The sequence below is a fragment of the Protopterus annectens genome, chromosome 6.part0 (assembly GCF_019279795.1).
Source record: "Protopterus annectens isolate FY-2018-M chromosome 6.part0, PAN1.0, whole genome shotgun sequence".
Lineage (NCBI taxonomy): Eukaryota > Metazoa > Chordata > Ceratodontiformes > Protopteridae > Protopterus > Protopterus annectens.
This window is the reverse complement of record NC_056737.1, coordinates 969128209-969152467: the sequence shown is the minus strand read 5'-3', so window position 1 is coordinate 969152467 and position 24259 is coordinate 969128209. Positions and strand designations below refer to the sequence as shown.

The window sequence follows — 24259 nt, the reverse complement described above, 5'->3', positions numbered from 1 at the left end:
CTTTTTGTTGGCAATTACCTCTGCAAGAAGGGTTTCTGAATTGCAGGCCCTTATGGCGGTTGAGCCTTTCTTGATTTTCCATAAGGATAGGGTATCATTACGTACTAATCCTTCCTTTATGCCTAAGGTGGTTTCTAGTGTGGCTTTAAACCAAACTATTCATTTGCCTACTTTTTATGCAAATCCCCAAAATAAAAGGGAAAAGATTTTGCACACTTTAGATGTACACAGGCAGTTGCGTTATTATTTGGACAGAACTAAAGGGTTCAGGCAGTCTCAGCAGTTGTTTGTTTCTTTTGCTTTGAGTTCTCAGGGCAAGCCTGTGTCAAAACAAACTATTTCTAAGTGGATTGGGTTTTGCATTGCTTTCTGTTATTCCCATCATGGCAAGGAGATTCCAGCTGGGATTAGGCCTCATTCCACTAGGGCTACTGCCACTTCAACAGCTTTTTTGAGGGGAGTGGCAACCAAGGATATTTTGGAGGCAGCTACTTGGAGTTCAGTGCATACTTTCTCTAGGCATTATCACCTGCCACTTTACTCTAAATCCAGGCTGGTTTTGCCACTGCTGTTTTGCAGGGCATCCTAGCAGCTCCTGCTTCCTTGTAGTTAGCCATCCTCCCTTACCTCTGCTTTGGGATTCTACCCAAGTGTAAGGACTGCAGCAATGTGAGATGAAGAACATAGTACAGTTTTGTATCTACCATAAATGTAGATGTTCGAAGATCCACATTGCTGCAGTCCAACCCTCCCTCCTTCCCCTCTGTAGTTAGAGGTGGTTGTGTGGGTTGGGTTGTACATATTGTGTATATTATATATATTGTACATATAGTTAGTGCAAGGGTGGTGGTTTGGTTGTTTGCTGTCTTTTGGTTTTGACCTTTATTTTTAGGGTCTTCTGACATCTGGGGCAAGAAAAGACTGAGGATATGACGTCTGTCATGCGCATTTGTACCCTGACGTTCTGATGTCAGTCAAATGCGCCTTGACCGACGTCAGCCTTATACTTTGATATTCGGGCCGACCGAGGACAGCGGACTACCCAAGTGTAAGGACTGCAGCAATGTGGATCTTCGAACATCTACATTTATGGTAGGTACAAAACTGTACTTTAGTTTCATTTCGCACTGTATGCATAGAGTCCATCTCAGGAAATGAATGGTAATCACTGGAACATAGATTTTTGTGAAACACAACACGTATCATCTCAAATGTAGTGCAAAACAGTAAGCAGATAATGTGTATCAAAAAACATAAAAAGTTACAAAGATAATACTTAAATGAAATTGGTAAAAATTCATGGCAGTGAGTAAGACACAGATATTTAATTATTAGTCCAAAAATCAAAGTATTGACAGTATCTCACTGTCTTCTGATTCAAACTCACATACACTATTCAGAGCTTCTTGCTCATTAGTAAAGGTTATCATTGTCCAGGAAGGAAAATGCTGAAAATTACTGAGTAGAACATGCAGAATTTCACCTTCTTTAATTGTCATTCCTGCTTGATTGGTATGAATTGAGCACATACTCTTTTTATCCGAACTAAAAAGTTATTTTTAGAAAAACTGTTTCATCTCTCTGAACTGCTTCCATAGCAAAGGTAAAATTTAATGTTTTAAACAGCGAATGCACAAAAATAATCTTGGCTTGCTTTCGACAATCACAGGCCATGTTCAGAAGACCTTACATGCTCGTTCAGTTCTGATGCACTACTTGCAAACCAGTCCAGGATTCCATTTTGCCCATTATAAATGTAGTCTGTTCATTCCCTTCAGCTCTTTTTGGAACTCTAATCACCTGACTGTTGTTCAGGCCTGTCCTCTTGTTCAGTTTGCTTGTATCCAGATATTGCTAATTTTAACTTTTTTAGATTTATGAGTTGATCCCTCTTATACTCTTGCTCTATTTCCAGTCACCAGCTTTGTGATTGGGCATTCTCTCACTGACTCTAGTCTTTCGCATAGCCATTCTGTCCATATTCTCATCGAAATTACTGTTTTTTTTTTTTTAATTTTGACTGCATTTATCTCTAATGACACCTTTGCAACTCCACTAGGATCAGTTATACCCACTTCTGTTTGAAAAAATCTGTCTCCATCTCCCCTTCTGCCTCACTGTCCTTCAACTTCTAAAACCTTGTTGTAGCTCTGGATCTAATTACATGGATTTCATGCACTTTTATTGTGTCTCTGCTGCATCCAGAACGTACACAAGATAGTTATCGCTTAGTGATTTTTGGCTACTGTGGTGAAAACTACTAGCTTAAAATAAATTTGATAAGATCTGCTGTGGGAGCAAGTAGAGGTAGTGCCTTTCTTTCTAAAGCATTGCAAAATCATTACCTAAATTTATAATTGATTTTAGGTTAATAAAGACAGAAAGGTAGAGAACGGAAAAATACTGAGCACAACTGAATCATAAGCCCACCCAGAGCCAGATCATGGTAAAATGAGGCCTTAGACAAATTAATGGACCAGGGCCCTTCCAACTCCACGAAGGAAATATTTTTCAAACTAGATTTGTAGACAGTAGGACACAATCTGAAATTGAAGGTAATATTGGAACAAAACTAATGCTTTAGAAGTTTGAAACCAAGTCACAATGTAACCAAAAGAGATTAGAAGTGGTTATCATAGACTTGGAAGTCACTGGTGTAGAAAAGAAATAGTTACCCTTTAGGTTTCATTTTCCAGTAACCATCAATTTCATTAGCGCTTGTTAATTCTACCTTAGCTGAGTAAGGGACTGGATTGATACTTGGGGATTTATGTCCCAAACCACCACTGTAGCAATGGGAATTTAATGCGTTCCTGTTATATTACCATTGCAGCAGTCGAGACAACTGCATGTCAGGAATCATGCCTACCCATGATATGTCCTCAGTGCATAACAGTCTGCACCTGTTGCACAACTCTTGCCCAAAAATACCATTTCTATCCTGTTCATGGCATGTCTTAGTTAATCTTTTTAACTCTTTAGCACAGCTATCGTGTACAATGTCATACCTCTACCTACCCGCAAGTCCGTACACTCCAGAATAATTCCAAAAAATCATGTTAAAAAGCACAAGTCAAAGAAATTCAAATATTTTTTAACAGTAAATGTTATTTAAAAATGTGCAGATGACAGAGTAGTCCATAGAACCTACCCTCTGAAGTTAGGGAAAAAGCAGACTTTTGTTAAGCTCCAGTCCCGTGCGAGACCATTAACACCAGTCAGTCTCCACCGCAGAAGAGCGTTAGAAAATTGCTAAATACTTTGTGTTTCGTTTGGATGTCAGTCTTCTAAGCAGAGCTCATCTGCCAATAAAAGAGGTTTGAAATAAGGACGGAGTATCAGTGTTTTTATTCTGATTTTTGTGTGAGAAATCCTTATACCTTCCACAGCTAAGTCCTTCGAAGCAGACAAAGTGGGAGATTATGAACAACGCAATAGACTTCCAGGAACAGCAAGTGGATACATTTCTTCGATAATTCAGACTTTTCCAAGAAAATAAATGTGTGATAACAGCTTCCCAGTGCTGTTCTGTGGTTGTAGCTCTGTGTGTAGCAACTAAGTTACAGTTTTCAAGGCAATAAAACCGTGATACTGCACTTTTTTTTCCCTCTCCAGTATTTGTAGCACATGGGAGCCAGAGCAGTTAAAAGCTACATGCGTTACAAATAATTATGGTCAGGTCTTTTTGACCATAATCTATGTTGTTACATCCATTGGACATGATGTAAAGATTCCCCTTTTGAGCTTCGCTGTCGAGATGAATTTCTTAACAATGTACATCTTGAACACATAATGGCGATCCAATTATAATCATCTTATGTTGTCAGTAAAAAGTATTCTTTACATTGAGAAGAGTCTGTGTATTCATAGGCTTTCTGTCAGTACTGTACACTAGCATAATGCACAGAAAAATTACATGTTTTCCTTTCAGTTTCAGAACAGCATTCTGTGTCTTGGAAATTGTACACCCTAGACAGATATTGTCGGAGCCAGACTTGATCTTTCACATGACAAGAAGTTGTTCATTTCTGAGTGCTTTCTTTGTTGATACATTTATAGAAATATGAAAAATTGTGCTAATTTGTATAATTAACAATTGTTAGTAAGACTGAATATATTTTCAGATGTTTAACTTACAGTGCAAATATCCATACTGATTTTCTTCAGTATTATAAAAGGTTTCTTCTGAAGCAATACAACAGTTTGTCATTTGGTTTTGGAAATATTAATATTTAATGGAAATATTGTGCATCTTCATAATTACTAGTAGTAGCTAACAATATTTACAGCATAGTGTACTCTGCTGTCTAGCTCTCTTGGATACCTCTTGCTTTAAACATTTCTCACCATGTAATTTTACACCATGCCCTTTAGTAACGTGTACCTCTGTCAGTACAAAATATGAATAATAAGCTGCAAACGATGATTAATATCTCTACTGCAGAGCAGAACATCCTAGATTAACATAGTGCAAGCTGTAAGTGATAAAAATGACAGTTTCTTTGCTGTCTGTTATTAATTTGTAAGTTATCTAGCAAATGAAGCCAGCTCAAAAAAGTATCAGAATTTCATAAGTAGCTATGAGTCTTAAATGGAGTTGTATAGAGAAGGTAGTATTGGCTTCCTTTCTTATATGACTTATCAGTTAATAACAGACAGCATAAGAAAGTGTAAAATGTACGTGAGAAAATTATACTAGGATTATACCCTAGCTTTATGACAAGCAGTGAACGGTTTGGATACTATCCTGAAAGCAGTACCTATCTCGTCAAGTTAACTTAATCCTGGAAATTCATTATAGGCCCTAGTGCGAGCTGTATTGTTCAAGCTAGAAAGGTCGTACTAGATTGGTGGGTCCATTTGTGATTAACAAAGTAGCCAAGACGAGACAAGGCCTCATTATTGGCTAATTTGCATGTTTCCTAAATTGCTGTTATTATATCACTGTGAGTGTCGAGGCTCATCTGCATGCACGTCACAATAGTAACTTGCTACTTTGTAGGCAGTTTTGCCCCCCCCCCTCCAGACATACACAGACACACACCACAGTCCCTAACCCCCTCGCCATGCCGGTAATACTTTAGTGTCATTATGGCATATATGTTTCAGACCTGCCTGTCCATCTTCTCCTCATACTGATGGCTAACAAGGTAGAAATTATTTTTTTCTTTTGTATGTAAACTCACTAACAAGTTGAGCTTGAAAATGGTCCACCTGGGTCTGTGCTGTACCCCAGTCAACAGATGGTAAAAAAATAAAAAAGTAAATGAACTAAGTACCTGTTAGTTTCGCCTCTCAGTTTTGCTCCTTTGATGTTTGTCAGCTGATCTGAGAGTCCCAGTTGCCATCTTCTAGCAGTCACATTGCCTACTGAAAAAGAAAAAAAAAAGCTTCACTGACAGAGGGAAGTTTGGAAACTTTTATGAAGGGGTAAACGAAGCATGAAACTAGGAGTGTATCAAATTTCTTTTTTCCTTTTAATTTGTTTACTAATACACAGTTGTGGTGGTCAGTTAGTGACCACAATTTGTGCAGCAGTATAACTGACTTATGTTGACATGAATGATGAGGCTGGTGGTGTTGATGAGGACCTGGGCAGCTGCTTAGGGAGCCTTGAGCTATATTCATCTCTGCTCCACCCATCCTAACCACAGCAAAACCAACTACCTCTTTTCTGAGTAGACTTCCTTGTCTGTACTCTATACACTGCTTTGGCAGAAACGTGTGAAAGAAAGCAGCCATAGTTCACACAAAGCTGACCAGAGGTCGGAGCTACTACCCAGTACCCTGTAGTTGCAGTACGACGTCTTGCCATTTGATTTCTTTTTACATACCACAATGCACTGCAGCAGCCTGTTGTCCAGTCCTCCCAAAAGCACTTTTGTAGCCATAATACAACTGCAGTTACTGTGGCCTAACTTTAGTGTCAGAAAGGTGCTTTCACCAGGAGCAAAACATAACCAAGTGCTGCCGACCTCTGTAGCACTGTAGTGTACTAGATAAACTGTGTCCACTTGCCTCCAAAATTACAAGGGGAAAGTACCATCACTTGTTATTCCTGGAAGTGGAATTGAAGTGGAATTTCTCTATAAAACTATCTTGTGCTTATCAGTAGAAATGCTGAAGTATGGTCCTCCCCCCCCCCCCTTGTGTGCCTAGACTAACCTCTACTGCCCTGTCCCTGCTCACCAAACTTAATTGACATTCCCTTGTCTCTGATTCAGTCCATGCCAGCCCTATTCAGATAAATGTTTCGTCTGATTGTGATCAGCTTGTTAGTGTTATAATAATTCAGGGGTGTGTTATATTAAAATTATTGAAGAAAAAACGAAGAGTGCACCATGTGCAGCCAAATTAAATGAAAACTCAGAAGGGCTCCTGGTAAAACCAACAAGCCACGTTTATTGTATAAAAGACAAACACAAAAACTGCAGTAGAATAAGCGCTTTCGCGTTGCATATCAACGCTTCATCAGATATAAATGCAGTAATAGCCACCCCTCCCTTAATACAAAAAACATGAGCCCTTCTGAGTTTTCATTTAATTTGGCTGCACATGGTGCAGTCTTCGTTTTTTTTCTTCAATTACTTGGACCTTGATGAGAGTGCTTTATCTGGCGGCTTTGGTTTGTTTGCTACTATATTAAAATTATACTGTTTCTTACGTATATTTCTCTCACATCTATTGTAATTATTTCTCTTTTTTTTCTTGTGTAACAAGGTCATAGGTGAAAAGGGCCATTGGTTCACTCTATATGTAAAATAAAAATAAAATTATGCTAAAATGAATAGCAAAATTAGGAAAAGCAAATACTTCAACATCAATTTGCTGGATTATGGAATAACTTCCCCCTTCTTTCAGAGCGGATCATTAATTAGCTTCCCTCAAAAAGTTAAGGGCATATTTTGAAATTCCTAAGACTGTAATTATGATCCTTAGAATAGCAGAACTACAGGTGTGAGTATGAGGAAATACATATCAAGTGTAAGGCTGTGTACTTCAGGATTGTTCAACCTGTTGTGAGATACAGTAATGTTGGCATTTGTATATATAAATAGCAGTGGTGTGGGGTGTGCAGAGGGTGAATCCCTGCTGCTAAAATGCTGTGCAGGTGTAACTGCAAGTTTTGAAATTTGCAGCTTGGTGTCATACATATTTATATTTGGACTTTTGGGACATTGTGGTAAAGATATTAAAAATAATCATAACCCATGTACTGTTAGTCTTGTGATAACAATCACAGATGTAATTATGATTCATATATGGGAAAAAACTGCAGTACAAGGTAATCATCAAAAATGGAGTTATTGCCATCAAGTACTAAAGGACAGTAGTTGCCAGTAGTTTGTGAGTTTAAAAATCAGACCTGTGAACCTCTCATCACTAAATGTATGACTTCAACTTATCCTGTCTTAAATCCAGTACCTTTTACTGATGTCCCAGTTGTTTAGATTGGCTGGTTCTCCGAACTTTTTTGAGATGCATAGCTTTATCAACTGTACATATTAGGACCAAGAGAACTGGACTCTGTGTGGAGATGCACCAGGGTGATCAGGAGTCATCATCATCATCATCATCATCACGATGCTTATGATGGAAAAGCCTTATATCAGGAGAGTGATGATCATAGTTTCAAACATGCATTGTGATGTCATCATCATCATGATGCTTATGATGGAAGAGCCTTGTCTCAGGAGAGTGATGATCGTAGTTTCAAGCATGCATTGTGATGTCATCATCATCATCACGATGCTTATGATCAGGAGAGTGATGATCATAGTTTCAAGCATGCATTGTGTTATCATCATCATCACGATGCTTGTGATGGAAGACCTCGTCTCAGGAGAGTGATGGTCATAGTTTCAAGCATGCATTGTGATGTCTTTTACATACTCTTCTCCTTATTCATTTAGTATTGTTGCTAACTACTAGGTCCCTGGTCTCGACCAGAGGTCATGTAGACAGTAATAAGACCCAGTTTCTTGGCCAGAAGCTCCTTCATCCTGTCCTTTTCAGTTACACTTTTCATCACCTGCGCTCATTTCCATTCTCTGATTACCATAAACAGATGTAGGTACCTTATGTTTGTGTGAGTTTGGTAACTAATCATTTTTTTTTATTTATTTTTTCAAGCAAACACTACAGATATAAGGATGTTTTTTTCAGTTGCTGCAATTGGTATTTCTTAGTCCCTGTTCCTCTCCAGTGTTTTAGACCTCATCTTCCCCTTACACAACCAGGAAAGCATCCCACCTCTACTGGACATTCATTCTTCTCCTCTTCTTGGCATTCCGTTGACACTTTTTGGTGGGAGGCAAGCATCACAGCAGTCAGCCCATGAACAGTAGTTGAATTTATGTTCTTTGAACTTCTTTCCCCTTTTGGCCAGCAGGGACAGTTGAAATGTCTGCTTTATCAGTTCAAGTACATGTATATATTTCCACATTCTAGCTATGGCTTGCTAAGGTGCACTGCATTCCTTACTGGGCTTCTTAATCTCCATGTCCTGCCTTCAGCATGAAGTATACATATGTCAGCTTTTTCTATGTGGCACCAGTGGTAGCAGGATGTGTACCATGCTGCCCTTTCATAGAGAAAGAGCACTGTCTGCTCATTCCATTCTCTCACTGGCTCACTTCTGCAACACCCAGGCCACTAACTGAACCATCTCCACACCCAGGCCACTAACTGAACCATCTCCACACCCAGGCCACTAACTGAACAATCTCCACACCCAGGCCACTAACTGAACAATCTCCACACCCAGGCCACTAACTGAACCATCTCCAACACCCAGGTCACTAACTGAACCATCTCCAACACCCAGGTCACTAACTGAACCATCTCCAACACCCAGGCCACTAACTGAACCATCTCCAACACCCAGGCCACTAACTGAACCAAACTAATCTGAGACTTGGGGCTTCTTCTTCCTTTACCAAGGGACCTGCAGAGTTTATGGCTTAAATTAAAAACAAGATTATTTAAAGATGCAAAAAAAAAATGTCTGCTTTTATGTCTAGTTGGAGTCTGTATTTCATCTTGTTTTCTCCTTTTGATAGCCTTTTTTGAATTACTTGCAACTTTGCATCTGTTTATTTTACATCGAAAGACTGGACCTAAAAATACATTTGTCAGTTCAGACCTGATGTTGTAGTGAAATAAAGTTCAAGGTTAAAAATGAAAGATTTAAACACAAAAGTTTGTACAGCTGAGAGCAGAAGACGTGCAAAGTGTGTGTGTGTGTGTGTGTGTGTGTGTGTGTGTATATGTGTGTGTATATATATATATATATATATATATATATGTGTGTATATATATATATATATATGTGTGTGTATATACATATATATATATATATATATATATATATATATATATATATATATATATACAATTATATTACAGAAAAATGTATGGAGCCCTAATTCCGTAATACTGCAAAAAATTCTATTGTAGCAAAACAGTGTATAGAATGTACTGAATACAATATTCGAATATTCATTGTTGAGGAAACTTACCAGGATAAGCTGTTAAAACAGCTGTATACAGTGACAGTAAAAAGAAAATGTATTAAGGTTGCATTTACATGTACAGTATGTGGTAACAATTGGTGGAACAGTAATAATTTGTTCTGTGTTTTAGAAAGCCATATGGAGAGGAACTTTGCAGAGCATTCTAGTAATCCAGAATGCCATTAGAATTGTACATATGTGAAAGTGTTTCACTTATTGTAAGTAGCCTAATGTGAGACATTCTTTCATCTACACTACAGCAAGAAAAAGAAATGCTTTTGCAACCCTTTGGTCTTGGTGGGGGTGGGGGTTAACTTTGTACACTGACTGTTGTTCCAGTCATGTGGCATTCAGAACATATCTGCAAATCTTGTCAATAATAATTTGTAATTTGTTGAATTTGCTGAACCACAGGTTACCATATGTGGCCGTATTGTAAAATGGGTGAGAAAACCCCTGTACCAGATTCATTTCTGTCCACAGCATTAAATAAATGTAAAATTCTGTCAAGTGTTGAAAAATGTGTTCATTTTGGAATGGTTTTTGTCAGGGATTGGAGTCTAGCTGTAGTTTTAGATATTCCAGTGGTGGCGAACCTGTGACACAGGTGTCAAAGGTGACACACACCACAACATTTTGGATAACATGCCAGCGATCACCAACACCTGAGTTGCCAAAGATACTGCTTTTGCATTCGTTGCTCATGAGAAGTGCACCGAATTATTTTGTGCCAAGAGCTTCTGACAAGCCAAACCCAAAAGGTTCACCATCACTGAGATATTCAAATACCATCACTGAACATGGATATCCTTCTTGGGGTGACTGACTGTTAACACCTCTAATATTTTGGGGGGTTTCCAAGTGACACATCCTTAAGCTCAGAGTAGTTTATGGTGATACTTTGCTTGAAACACTATTGATGCAGCAATATCAGTCATTGTATAAAGGCAACAGATTTGCCTGTAGGTCAGAAACCATGTCATCAAGATATAGAACTGCAAGAATCAGAGCATAACTTCAGTGCACTGATCAAGGTGATAAATAACAGTGGATCTAGTGGAATACATGCTGGATTCCTGGAAAACAGCAGTAGGGGCTGGTTGTTACTCACACTAAAGATCTGGCTGCAGAGATAACTGCCTCCCATTTAACTAGAGTGCTGCAATGGCTGTAATAAAAAAAGATCAGAGAGTAATTTGTTTTCCTTGACTGAGTTATGGATGTGACAGAGGAGTGAACACTGCAGCAGCCAGATGTTCTTCGTGCTTCACTGTTGCAGTCATCACACACTGGTTATCATGCCAGGGGTAGCCCTCAGTCGGCTCGAATACCAGAAGCTTAGTATTTCTGCGTCAGTTGCTTTCGCTCCAGGACTGATGTCAGGTCGTCAGTGGTATAAAATCAGGCAGACAACGCCATTACATCAGTCTTTCTTGCCGAGGAGCCTGAAGGAGAAGCAGCTCGCACGAGTGCCGGTCAGCCGCTACCTGAGTTTCGTTTCCGAATTGAAGTTCAAGTCTTCTAAAGCTAAGTACCCCATCGGGGAACCTTTTTTCTTGCTCTAACTGATGTCAGAAAAAGTTAACAATTGTCTCGCCTGTGGAAAGCAAAAACCACACCAAGATTTCCATTCTTACTGTGTCACCTGTTTAGGCAGACAACGACGTACCTCCCTGTCACTTTTGTGCTTTGTTCAATACCAGAACTATATCTAGTTGGGCCCTTATTGTAGCTAAATATTTTTGCTCTCAGTCCCCTTATTCTGATATAGCTTCGGTAAGCCATCCAACTACTGATCTTCTGAAAAAAAACATAAAGATAAAGACGGAGACAGACCGCACAGGTCCAAAACTACCGTCAACACATCCGTTAAGCTAGTCGTCCATTCTCTGGTCCTCAGTGAGGTGCTTTTGCAGCCCCTGATGCCCTCTTTTGTGGATTCACAGGCTGCTACCGAGACCCGTTTGGAGTCTGGTATGCCACAAGACTCTTCTTTAACTAAGGATCCTGCGGATATCTCTACCTGCGTCCGGAGCTGCTGAGCAGGCACCGACTTCCAAGGAAGTTCTTCGCACTACCGATACTCGACACAAACCGGTAACTTTTTTTGTGTCTTCAGTTCTTTCTAAAACTACTGAGTTTCTAAGGCCCAGGGTACGAACTACGCTTAAAAAAAAAACGACAACCCAAGTGCATGCTCCTGCTTCCATGCCTCAATCTCAAATGCTTAAAATGGCATAAGACCTTATCATGCTTATTAGGGGAAGCCAGCCTTCCCCTTAAAAAGAAAGAGGCTTGTCCCCAGCAGTTTTATCTGACCAGGAGTCCGATGACTCTGAGGTTTCTGAATATGAAGACACGCAACCCCTATCTACTTATGTGGATTCAGATGCAGAGGAATCCCTTCTTTCTGCCTCTTCCACAGAGGATTTTTTCATTTGGTGAAACCCTACATACTTTGAGAGCATTTCCAATGGGAATGTCAGGACTATCCTCAGTCCAAAAAGAGACTCAGGAAATTCTTAGATTTACCACAGCACAGACTTGGATGTTGTGGATGATGTCTTTATGGAATCCAGTTTGACTCCTGACACCCTTCCTCCTGCTCCCAGGAAACCTGACAGGTATTACAGAGTCCCTGACTCTCACAAATTCCTTTTCAAAAATCCTACTGCTGACCCAGAGGTCATCTCCGAAGGACCTAAAGGAATTAAAGCAACCACAGCTAAGAATCTCACCCCCTCAGACAGGGATTCCCGAGCTTTAGAAAGATGGGGGGTAAAAAAGTATACACCTCTGCAACTCTTGCCATTAGAACACTAAATTGTCAGTTCTACATGCTGAAATACCAGCAACATGCCATGGAACTCCTCAAACAAAAAAAATCTACCTTTCCTGCTTGTGCAGAAAATAAAGAATTGGAAGAGTTTATGCATTCTGCAAGCCAAGTTATTAAACATACCTTGCAGTGTGGCTTTGATGCCCTAGAAGCATCTTGCAGGGCAGCAGTCACTGGTTTTGTACTTAGAAGGCATGCTTGGCTTAAGGAAGAGACCTTGCCAGACCATGTCAAATTAAAACTATTGGACGTACCATTGAACAAAGACAATTTGTTTGGCACCAAGGCAGAAGCGGTCTTAAAGATGGAAGAAAAAGCCAAATCTCTGCAGACAGTTAAAGACTTCTTACAGGTCCAAGCCCTGGTCCTATCCGGCCCCCTCCCCCAGGTCAGCTCAGCCAAGACCTAGGGCAAGCAGGCCCCCCCAGACAGCAGTCGCAGGGAATGCAGAGATCTAAGCAATGGAGTTCCTCCACTTCAAAAACAGGGAGTGCTAAGCCACCCCCTTATGGAAAGAACTCACAATGACTTTACACCTCCATCCCTTACCTCTGCCAAACTACTTGTGCCTCTAGGAGGAAAACTCTCATCCCATGCAAACAACTGGGCCTCTATTATCAACGACCGATCGGTCCTCAACATAGTGTCCCAGGGATACAAATTTTATTTCCACACACTGCCAACCCCAAAAGGGTTTGCAGATTTTCCTCCAGACCAGTGGGCAGAGGCCAAAAAACAAGTCCATTCCCTCCTCTCCATGAGGGCAATACAGCTTGTTCCTGCAGATCAGATAGGCCAGGGTTTCTATTCTAGGCTTTTCCTGGTACCCAGAAAATAGGGTACCTGGCACCCAATCCTCAGTCTATCAATTCTAAACACCTTCCTAGTGATAACAAAATACAAAATGCTCACCCTCCAGCAGCTTCTTCCTATGCTTTCCAAAGATGCGTGGTTAGCCACCCTAGACCTAAAAAAAGCATACCTATACATCACAATCAGGGAATCTTGCAGGAAATATCTACGTTTCAGGGCAGGATCTATGCACTTTCAGTTCTCTGTGCTTCCCTTTGGCTTATCCACAGCTCCCAGAGTTTTCACAAAATACCTGGTTCCAGCTATTGCTTTTTGTGGACAAAGAAAAATTCAAATTCACCCCTACTTAGACAACTTCCTGATTCAGGCAGACAGTCAGGAAAAGCTGTTACAGCACCTGACCTTTGTAAAGGACCTACTGACCTCCCTGGAGTATACTATAAACAAAAATAAATCAAAACTAGTCTCCACTCAAAAAATTGTATTCCTGGGAGCAAGCCTGGACACAGCATCCCAGATGGCATTCCTTACTCCAGAAAAACAAGCCTACTTCTCTCAACTAGCCACCAGAACCCACTTATCCACAAGGAAAATCCTGCAAGCTCTAGGGTTCATGGCCTCCTGCATTCTACTCATTCCATATGCCAGACTGCATATGAGGAAACTACAATGGTACCTAAAAAGCCTTTGGTGTCAGCACTGTCACGACCTGGAAACTGTCATACCTATGATACCCTATCTAAGGATAGATTTACTTTGGTGGGCAGCAGCATGCGACCACAACAAGGGTCTTCCCTTCCCACAACCCCACGCCGCCCAGACCCTCTCCACAGATGCATCAGATTATGCTTGGGGTGCACACCTGGATGGCAGGTGTATTCAGGGTTATTGGAGCCCAAATCAAATACATCTGCATATCAACCAAAAAAGAGATGCTAGCTGTTCAGCACTCTCTGACAGCTTTCAGACCCCCTATTCTCTCCGGGGCCTCTACTAATCAAAACAGACAACACCACAGTAATGTGGTATATCAATAAGCAGGGAGGGACTCACTATTATCCTCTCTGCCGGCTCACCATGACCCTTTGACCCACGGCGTCAGCCATGCAAATTCACCTGCTAGCACAATTCCTGCCAGGCTCCCTAAACTCTCTGGCAGACAACTTAAGCAGAAACATGCTAGACCCACATGAGTGGCAGCTAGACCACAGAACCTTCAGCCTTGTAACCCAGAAATGGGGCACCCCGAAGGTGTACCTCTTTGCCTCCCACAACAATCACCAGCTCAGCAAATTCTGCACCAGGGAACCACACAGCAAGGCCTAGAACGTGGATGCTCTATCCTTCCAATGGGTAAACCTCTCGATCTATGCATTTCCCCATCTACCACTAATTTCAAGGGTACTTCTCAAAATAAAGGAGGAAAAACCAAGGGCAGTCTTGATTGCCCCAGACTGGCCACACCAGCACTGGTATCCACTGCTGCATAGCCTGTCACCCCTGCCACTATGGCACATACCTCAGATCCCAACACTCCTGACCCAGAAGAATGGAGAATTCATGCATCCACAATTGCAGACCCTGAACCTGGCAGCCTGGCTTATTCTCTGACCTCTCCTCCAGCTGCCAGCCTAAGCAAACAAGTCCTGGATGTTATGCGTGAGGCCAGACGCCCCAGCACTAGAAAATCCTATGCTGACAAGTGGAAAAGGTTTTGTGCCTGGATTCAGGCTAAAGGAGCTGAAACAGCACAGCCCTCCCTACCTCTCATCCTGGATTACTTAGCAGACCTATTACACAGGGGCCTATCCTTCTCTTCTATTAAAATTCATGCCTCTACCATCTCTTGCTCATTACAGCACAGAGCCACCTCTCTTCTCACACCCTCTAATCAAACCGTTCCTAAAAGGGGCTAACAATTTAAGGCCACCCAGAAGAGCTCTTACCCCAGCTTGGGACCTTAACTTTGTTTTGGAAAAACTCACCCTACTCCCCTTCGAGCCTGCAGCTTCAGCAGAGTTATCATTCCTCTCCTGGAAAACAGCCTTGCTTCTGTCCATCACTTCAGCTAGAAGAATTTCAGAGCTACACGCACTCATGGCTGTAGAGCCCTTCATCATTTTCTATGCTGACAGAGTCTCCCTCAGGACTAACCCAACTTTCATGGCTAAAGTGTGGCCGTCAACCAATCAATTTGCCCACCTTTTTCCCTTACCCACAAAACAAGGGGGAAAGAATTCTGCATTCTCTAGATGTGCACAGACAGCTCAGATTCTACCTGGATAGGACTAAATCTTTTAGGAAAACTAACCAATTGCTAGTCAGGTTTGCAGCAGGGGCAGCGGGGAAGGCCATATCCAAACAAACAATCAGTCTCCAAATGGATAGCACACCGCATCCATTTCTGCTACAAACACCACGAGAAACCACCCCCTAAGGGGGGACAGGACGCATTCCACCAGGGCAACCTCCACCTCTGCAGCTTTTCTCAGAGGGTTCCCCTCCAGGGACATCCTGGAGGCTGCAACATGGACTTCTGTTCATAACTTCACCAAGCATTACCACCTGCCGATCTTCTCCAAATCCAGGGCAGGCTTTGCATCTGCGGTCTTGCAGGGCATCCTAGCCAGCCCCCAGTCTTCTTGACTTCCTCCACCCTTTTCTTCAGCTTTGGGAGTCAACCAAGTGTGATAACTGCAACAGTGAAACATGAAGAACATAGTACAGTTGTGTACACTTTCCATAATTGTAGATGTTCGAGTGTATTCACTGTTGCAGTCCTGGTTTCCCTCCATTCATCCCCCTTGTCTCTCTCGCTCTCTCTCTTCCACACTCCTTACAGGGAGTTTTTTGGTATTTACTTTCTACTAGTGGTATTCTTCCACCATAACCTAGCTCCCTATTTGGGGGCTCCTGACAGTTGGGGCAAGAAAAACTGATGATGTGGCTTTGGCTGCCTGATTTTATACCACTGACGACCTTACATCAGTCCTGGAGTGACAGCAACCGACGCAGAAATACTAAGCCTCTGGTATTCGGGCCAAATGAGGGCTACCCCTGGCAGGATAACCTGAGTGTGATGACTGCAACAGTGAATACGCTCGAACATCTACATTTATATTAAGTGTACACAACTGTACTTTTTACTTTATCATTATTTGATAACATAACTGGTAAGAGAAAGGATGGCTGGTAGTCCCACGACCTTGGGGGAAACCATGTTGGATCTTGCTGGAAACCATGTTGGATCTTGCTGGGAAGACTTTTTCTATAGATAGGTTGTTTGCTAAGTAACTGTAGGACTCATCTCAAATATCTTTCACTTGTTTCACTATTTAAAGGTTTCCTTCTTTGGGGCCTTGAAGGATTTACCAGTTTGTGATTGACTGGTTCCTTTAACCCATTTAACTAATTTGATGATTTATTTTGGTTTTATCATAGCTGCACATAATTCATGTAGTGATTTCAGGAGTTGGTTTGATGGTATTGTGACGTCCAGCTAATATCCCACCATACTGCCAACAATAATGTGATGCCCCCCACTTAAAACCCTGGTCAGTAATTAAGGAGCCTTAATCCTCACCACTGACTGACTTATCAATAGAAATGCTGTAGCATGGTGGGAGTGTCTTCGAAAACATCAGACCACGGAGCACACAAGAGTAAAATTCCACAATTTCCCTTCAGAGCAGAAAACGAGCACACTTTATTCTCCTGGGACAGGACTGTATACCTCTGTCCAGCCCAAATGTAATCACTTATCATACACTTCATAGCAATGTGTTCCAGATTAAGACCTCTGACTCACTCACCTGCAAAATAAATTTAAATCACACACACACACACACACACACATACACACACACACAAACACTTATGGGAAGTCTGACACAGATTTCTAGCTGTGTTCCCGCCCCAATACAAATGTTAATGCTGCCACCTGAGTCAGACTGGTCTACACACCCTTCAAAGGGTGCTCAATTATTAAAAAATTAAATATCAAAATAAATGATAGTTATGACCAGAAGCAGCCAGGCATTCGAGGTGACCTGGGGAGTGGTAAACAGGTATAAGCACTGTCTAATCTCTAAAGAACACAATGTCCAGCCACAATGTAAAGTAATGAAAAACATTTAATAATAAGTAAAATATTTACAAGAATGTAAATCAATAAGTCACAGAAGTATAAAATGAAACTGTAGGATAGAAGTCCATCATTTTAGAAAAACTCTAAATAAGTAAGCTTTCCTAATCTAACTAGAGAATACTGTCACTGATCTAATCTAAAACATAATAGCAAGGCAACGGCAGGTTTACAGTTCTGGTGAGTCTTTTTTCCAGGTATCTTCTTCGCAGTACTGTAACTCTGAACTAACTGCTCAGATTAACAGTCACAACTGTCTTATTTTAAAAATAACTGTCAGCTGTTTAAAAAAGTTATTTTTCCTGTCAATCAGCTGTTCAAATAATCACCTAGCAACCAGGAACATTCTAATGATGTCACCTACTGTTCAGCTGATTATCTACAGACAGTTTGTATTTAAGAATCTCCCTCACAAACATGTGCAGCTAGAAATGTATCAAAACAATGACAGATTTTTTAAATGTTTTGTATAAGCAGGGGGATACTCAACATTTTAAAAATATATCTGCATTTTCACAATTAGACATGCTAGCATACAATATACAAGTTAATCTGAGAATATTCGCATATCTCCTGACAGACATGCTAACACAGATGACAGTGTTTTCATTTTCTTCACAGGTGCCACCCATTAATTTTTTATCTACTGTGTATGGACTCTTTATATATATATATATATATATATATATATATATATATGTATATATATATATATATATATATATATATATATATATATATAAGGTTTGCGACTTATGAGATCTTTAGTTTTCCACAAATGCTTCTGATTAATATTAAGTATTGTAAATGGATGCATTTTGAAAATTCATTAGAATACTTTGTATACAGGTTATCAATGCTCAAAATAGTATTAGACTGCCTTTCTTAATGTTTTTGAAATTTTTTTTTTTTTTTTTTGTAATTTGAGAAATAAAGGAAACTTTTAATAAAAATAACTCATTGAGTAATCAATGCTGAACATGTACTAAATGAGATTTTCTTATGCCAGTTTTTGGCTTTTTCTAGAATGCAGTAGTCCAGCTCCTGCTCCTGGAAAGGAATGGGAAGAATATTTACAAATACGATACCTGGTTGAGAAGATTCGCAAAAAACAAAAAGGTAATTTTCCTTTTCTCTTTGAATTGCTTGTACTCCATCTTAGTTAGGCAAGGGCTATTTGTGAGACCATTACTATGAATGCTAGACGTGATTATCCATAAATTAATCATGATTTTCATGGATTTGCCCTTTGCCCTTAGCCGTGCAATGCCTGAAGCATGTGAGTAAATACAGAAGAAGTCTACTGCGCATTGTTATATAGTCATGCTCATTGTAAGGACTGTTGCTACAGGAATTCATGAAATGAATGCATACCTGTTAACTGTCCAGATTTTCGCAGAATTTTCAGATTTTTGGCTCATATTTTTGGGTCTGTTCCTTGTAAAATTTGTGGTTTTCTGGTAAATCATGGAGGATTGAAGTCACTACATAATACTAAATAATGGCAGGCATTTGAGTTTCAGACGTCATATCCTTCAGAAAATACACAACAATGCAAAACTTGTTATTCTAGCAACATTCTAAGTTTACAGGAGCAATATTTAAAATATGTCCCTGTTTTTGGGCCCTGTCCCCCATTATATCTGGTGGTGTCCAGATTTCTTGCACTGAGAGAGTGAGAGGTATGAATGAATGGGAAATGATCAAAGGTGGGCATCTGTCTTCCAGCTTGAATTTCATAGCAGGTAGAAATTCCTGAGAGCATGCAGGTATAGTTGCACACATTGAAGTTAGAAGGTCCTGGCTGTAAAAGCATAAGCAAGTGCTATAAAAAAATGGAAACTCTCCCTTAGTAACAAACTAGTCCTGAAATACTTTGACTGAATAGCCAAAAGAACAGACTTAATATATACCAAGTTCAAGATGGTATATATAAGTTAACATGGAGTTGAATTTCCAGATTTTGCAAGAAGGACCAACGTGCACAAACAAATGGTGCAGCAACTGTGGTCTCAATCAAATGCCAAATATACTATTGTATCTGTTGGCAAATAGAATCCCCCTTGCTCCTACTACATGAATTATACTTCACTCAAAACAGAAGCAGTTATCTGAAATCTGGGCCCATTTGTTGACGATGAGCTGTCCTTCGACCACCATTCAACCATGGATGTTAGAGATTCCTTCTGTTAGTCCAACTGATTATTAAGGATATTCCCTCAATTCTAAGGATGATGTCATATCTCTGTACTTATCCATTTTGGTTCCATAATTAAATGCAGTTCTCCATTTGGCAAGCACTTATTCAGAGATGTGACACAACTTTAAAGACCCCGGTATTTCCTCGCAAAGAAAATCGAGAGCTTGAATTCATTTACATGTGCAAAATGCCTTTAACTTTGTGTTTTAGAGTCAATAGAAGTAATCAAATGACAAAGGGATTTCCTTCATGTCTGTAAAACCAGTAACACAAAGTGAACACCCATACTAAAGACCTTAACCTAAACCACAACACAGACTGAACCTGGTGATAGATAACTCATTTAGAAAAACCTTCTACTGTGTAACAGGCTGTCCCTTCATATTAAATGAAGTAGATGTTTATCATTAGGTCACTGTTGCAGTAGCCTAAGTTATATGGGACATCCTGCCAGGGATCGTCCCAGCAGGCCAGCTACAAATGATTTAGAGCATTTTTGACAGACCGTAGCCATTACCCTGCATGAAGGAAGCAGGATAATATCAGTGACTAGGGTGCCAAAACTTCAGAACTTTTTTGCCATCAAAGACTGTGCTTCTCTGTGGTGATGGACATTTGGTTTGCACTTCTACAAGGTGGGACAGGTAAGCACCTCATTGGGGATTAACTTCCATGTCATCAATTTTTTTGTGAAGAAAAGTGTTTCTTTTTGGTAAAACAAATTATATTTTGGGCAATATCTGGGCTTTTAGTGGTTGGCAGTCAACTATTTACTTCAGAAACTTATATTTTGATATATAGTTCCCTGAGGGAATCGCTTGAAAATATGTATTTTTTGTGAAGAAAAAGTGAACTAGGAGTTTTTGACTTTTGGTTTTGGGGTTTGTCATTAAAAATGTTTTTTTTTTGTTACCTCAAAACCTTAAATTCCTCTCTGTGTTCTTTAATGACTCTGCTAAGCTCTGCTAACCACTTGTCAGATACATTTTTTGGCAGATAGCTGGTCCTGAGTACCTGTGGGGACTCCACCTTTTTCGACAGATAGCTGGTCCTGGGTCCCTGTGATGACTCCCTTATTTATTTTCATTTTTTGTGAGGAAGAGTCTGATGTTTCTACATAACAGTGTTGTGAGGGCCCAGAGCTAGTGCATTGTCAGTCAATACTTAACACTGACCCTAGTAGGCACCACTGTCCACCCTTGAGACTCCTTTTGGAGCAAGGACATCAACCTGGATCCTGGTAACACTATCAGTTCTCCATGAGCATCAGGATGAAGAGCGTTATCTAGGAAGCTTCAGTCTTCATTTCCAGCTTCCTGTTTGCGTTCGCCATCGATGGCGAATCCACTGTGTTAGTAATTTGCTCCTTGGACTGCACATCTTCTTCTCTGTATCCCTCTGGTGTTTGGTCCACTAAAGATCAGGAGGCAGGTGCATCCTTTGTGGCTGTTCAGCAGCCCTTTTTGTGAAAGGGAGAATGACCCTTGCTAGAATTGGGGGGAAGGACTATGGGGGCAGGGGAATGATGCTCCTTCACCAAGTCACTCTAAAGAGCTTTATTCCCAGAGAAGTGACCACCTTTTAAGTTGTTTGTGTGTGTGTGTGTGTGGGGGGGGGGGGGGGGGTTCCCTGAAAAAGGAAACCTAAAACTAGACATTTATCCTCTAGTAAAAGAGATAAGAAAGATTAGCTAAGCTTTGCTAAGGGTTTATTATGAGCCTTTCAGTCTTTAAATATTGAATCTTCATCTCATAGAAAAAGGAAAATATGTTCTTTTCTCTCTCGGATACTGATTCCCAGTCCAATGGACAGGAATTAGACTTGATCTGTGTTTCTTAAGTGCACTGTCCACAGAATGGAGAATGTGACTTTGAGAAAAGTTTTTATTCAGATTCCCCTCCTGAGGAATTGCATTTTTCTGATACTGTTGTCACAATGAAGGGTTTTTTATTTTTTAGTGGGAACCTCAACAAAGGTATGATTTGCTACAGCTGGACTTTCTTCAGCTTGCAACTGTTCATCCTTATTGCCAGCCTGCAGATTGCCTGACAATCAGCCATCTTCTCCAAAAAAGTCTGTCAAGTATAAAGTGCCCCAGTCCAACAAATCCCTTTTACCCTATTCCCAGGTCTGACACCGCAGTAGTTTCTCAGTCATAGTCAGCTTCTGCCAAACTACTTATGGAATCTGACAATATCCCTTCTAACAAACTGGGAAAAGTGTTTGAAAGGTTTGGAAAGAAAGTTTATTATTATTTCATGTTTGTCTTTAGAATAATAAATTGTCAGATTTTCGTGTCTAAATTTCCTTTGGCTTCTTTTGACGGTATGAGGAAATTAGCTGCCGATTTCCCTCCTTCACAAGCTAAAGCATCTCTGAAATGTGTTCTACCTGTGTCTCAGATAACCAAACACTTTTTAAAATGTCCAGATGACACTGTTGATGCTTTGTCTAGAGCAGCTGCCACTGGCTCAGTGATGAGGACGTTTGCCTTAGAATTTACCAGAGGATGTCAAAGCTGAGACCATGAATATTCCCTGGGCAAAGAAAATTTTATTTGGTCCTTCCTCTGCTGAGTTCTGTAAAAGGTTTGATGAAAAGGGAAAGTTAATTCTGGGGGCCTCCTTTCCAAATATAATAGGAAGTTTTCTTTTTCAAGAAATGCAATACACACACACACACACACACACACACACACACACACACACACACACACACACACACACATTCAAAGAAGAGTTCACCCAGAATCAAAGATAATCTAAGAAAACAGACTGATTCTTTGTCCCCTCAGGTGTTTTCCCCTCCTCACCCTTACATTTTCTGTTTTTTACCTTGCCCCCTTTGTTTACAGCTATAAAAGTGTTTGCAAAGTGCCTGATTTTTTTAATAACTCACTGCAGTTTACAGGGCGTTTACATTTCCCATATCTAAGCGATTACATACATTTTGCAGATTCCTTAACAGGCTGTCAGGCTTGGGTAGTAAACTTTTCCTCAACCTGGGATTTCAGGTAAGCAAAGAGAAATATTCTGCTGTTCCATCCCATAGGAAGAAGTAAAATGTTACATGGAGCAGTTTCTGATATTTTTCAGCAAGAGTTTGGCATGTGCCAGGGATTATCTCAGAATTGTAGGTTGCATGGCCTCTACTGTTCTCATGATTCCTTTGGCCAGACTTCACTTAAGGAAGAGTCAGTGGTTTGTCATATCAGTATGGATTGAGCTCTTCCCTCCGCTCTCGTTTCAAAGTCCAGTATTGGGGTTTATGAAAAGACATTTACTGTGGTAAATGATTTGGTTATCTGTTAACCCAGGACTTCCTTTTTCCTTTCCAACCCCTACTCAGTCATAAGCCACTAATGCATCAGACTTTGCTTGCAGAGCTGTGTCTAGTGGAGTAGAAGTACAGGGCCTCTGGAGAGAGCAGGACAAATTAAAACTCATAAATGTCAAAGAAACGATGGCTCAAGCAAATGTCAAATCTGTGAACCATCTGTGGACTGCAGGCCCTCTACTTGTAGTCACAAACATACCACAGTGATGTGGTACATAAACAAACAAGGGGAAGCAAGGTCCTATCCCCTTTGGAGACTTGTTTTAGTAGCCCAGAATCTAGCAGTTTCATTCAGGCTACCTGAATTTTGTCAGAGCAAAATATTGTTGCAGACAAGTTGAGCAGGGTCAGGGCAGACCTTCATGAATGGCAGTTGAACCCTGGGGAGAAGGTCTTCCTGGAATTATCTTTCTGTGGGGAAGTCCTCAATCTGACTTGTTTTCTCTTCAGCTGCTCCAGGACTCCTTGCAATCAGACCTGAAAGACTGATGCCTTTTATTCCCATGGTTGGGAATGTTCCTGTACTCTTTTCCATTCTTTTCTGTGATAGCAAGGGTTCTTCTAAAGATACAGAAGGACTACCCAAAGATAATTGTGGTTACTCCCTTTTGGCTAGGCAACAATGATTCTCCCTTCATTTGAAATTGTTTAAGGGTGAATACCACAAGATTTTCACAGAATGGACTTAACACAGGACAGGGGTTGTTTGATACACTCCGTCCTTCAACTTTCATTAGACTGCATGGATGAGAGAATTTTAATACCTTTTAGGCACCTTTTTTCTTTGATATGTGCAGTAGATATTAAAGAAGGCAAATAAACTGCAGCTAGAAAATAGTATGAGTTATTTTATTTTTTGTTTATTATTTGTTGACCGGAAAAGTCCGACTAGGACAGAGCCTATTTTCAGTGGAGGCCCGGGGAGAAACGCTCCAGACGCATGTCTTTAGAAAAAGTTAGTGAAAAAGATCTTCTATTTGGTGTTAAATCAAGAACCAGGACCCTTTTACGGCTCAGATTCATGTGAGTCTTCATTAGTTATCTTACATTTTTATCGAGAATCATCTTTCTGTTATATCTGCTTGTTTGGCCTTAGATACTGGACTTTTACCTATCTTTCTTCTCTCTTGCTTTCTAAGTACTGGTATTGGTCCCACATAGCTTAGGCTACTGTAGCAGTGATCGTATAATGAACATAGTACAGTTGTGTAAGTACACTTCTCACAACGGTAGATGTTCAAATAGAGTAGTGCTAGAGTGCTGCACCCTGCCTCCATCCCCTGTTTTTGTTGTTTTTATGCCAGGGTGCGATTTTTTTTTTTGATTTTTTTTATTACTGTGCGTCCTATTTGCAAAGATTATATCCTCCTCCTCCTTATAAGGCAAGAACGCACTGAAGTTTTGTCACCATA

General features: G+C 40.4%; 1 protein-coding gene across 3 annotated transcripts in view; it reads left to right on the top strand.

Annotated features, from left to right (window-relative positions):
• Positions 1-24259, top strand: part of SETD3 (SET domain containing 3, actin histidine methyltransferase) — an 829217-nt gene that overhangs the window by 222565 nt on the left and 582393 nt on the right. For 2 of the 3 annotated variants that reach the window (XM_044074604.1, XM_044074603.1), the window contains one exon: positions 18338-18430. In XM_044074604.1, coding sequence (XP_043930539.1) covers positions 18338-18430 — 93 coding nt within the window. Of the gene's footprint in view, positions 1-18320; positions 18431-24259 lie in introns of all 3 variants that reach the window. The other variant, XM_044074605.1, reaches the window with a different exon arrangement.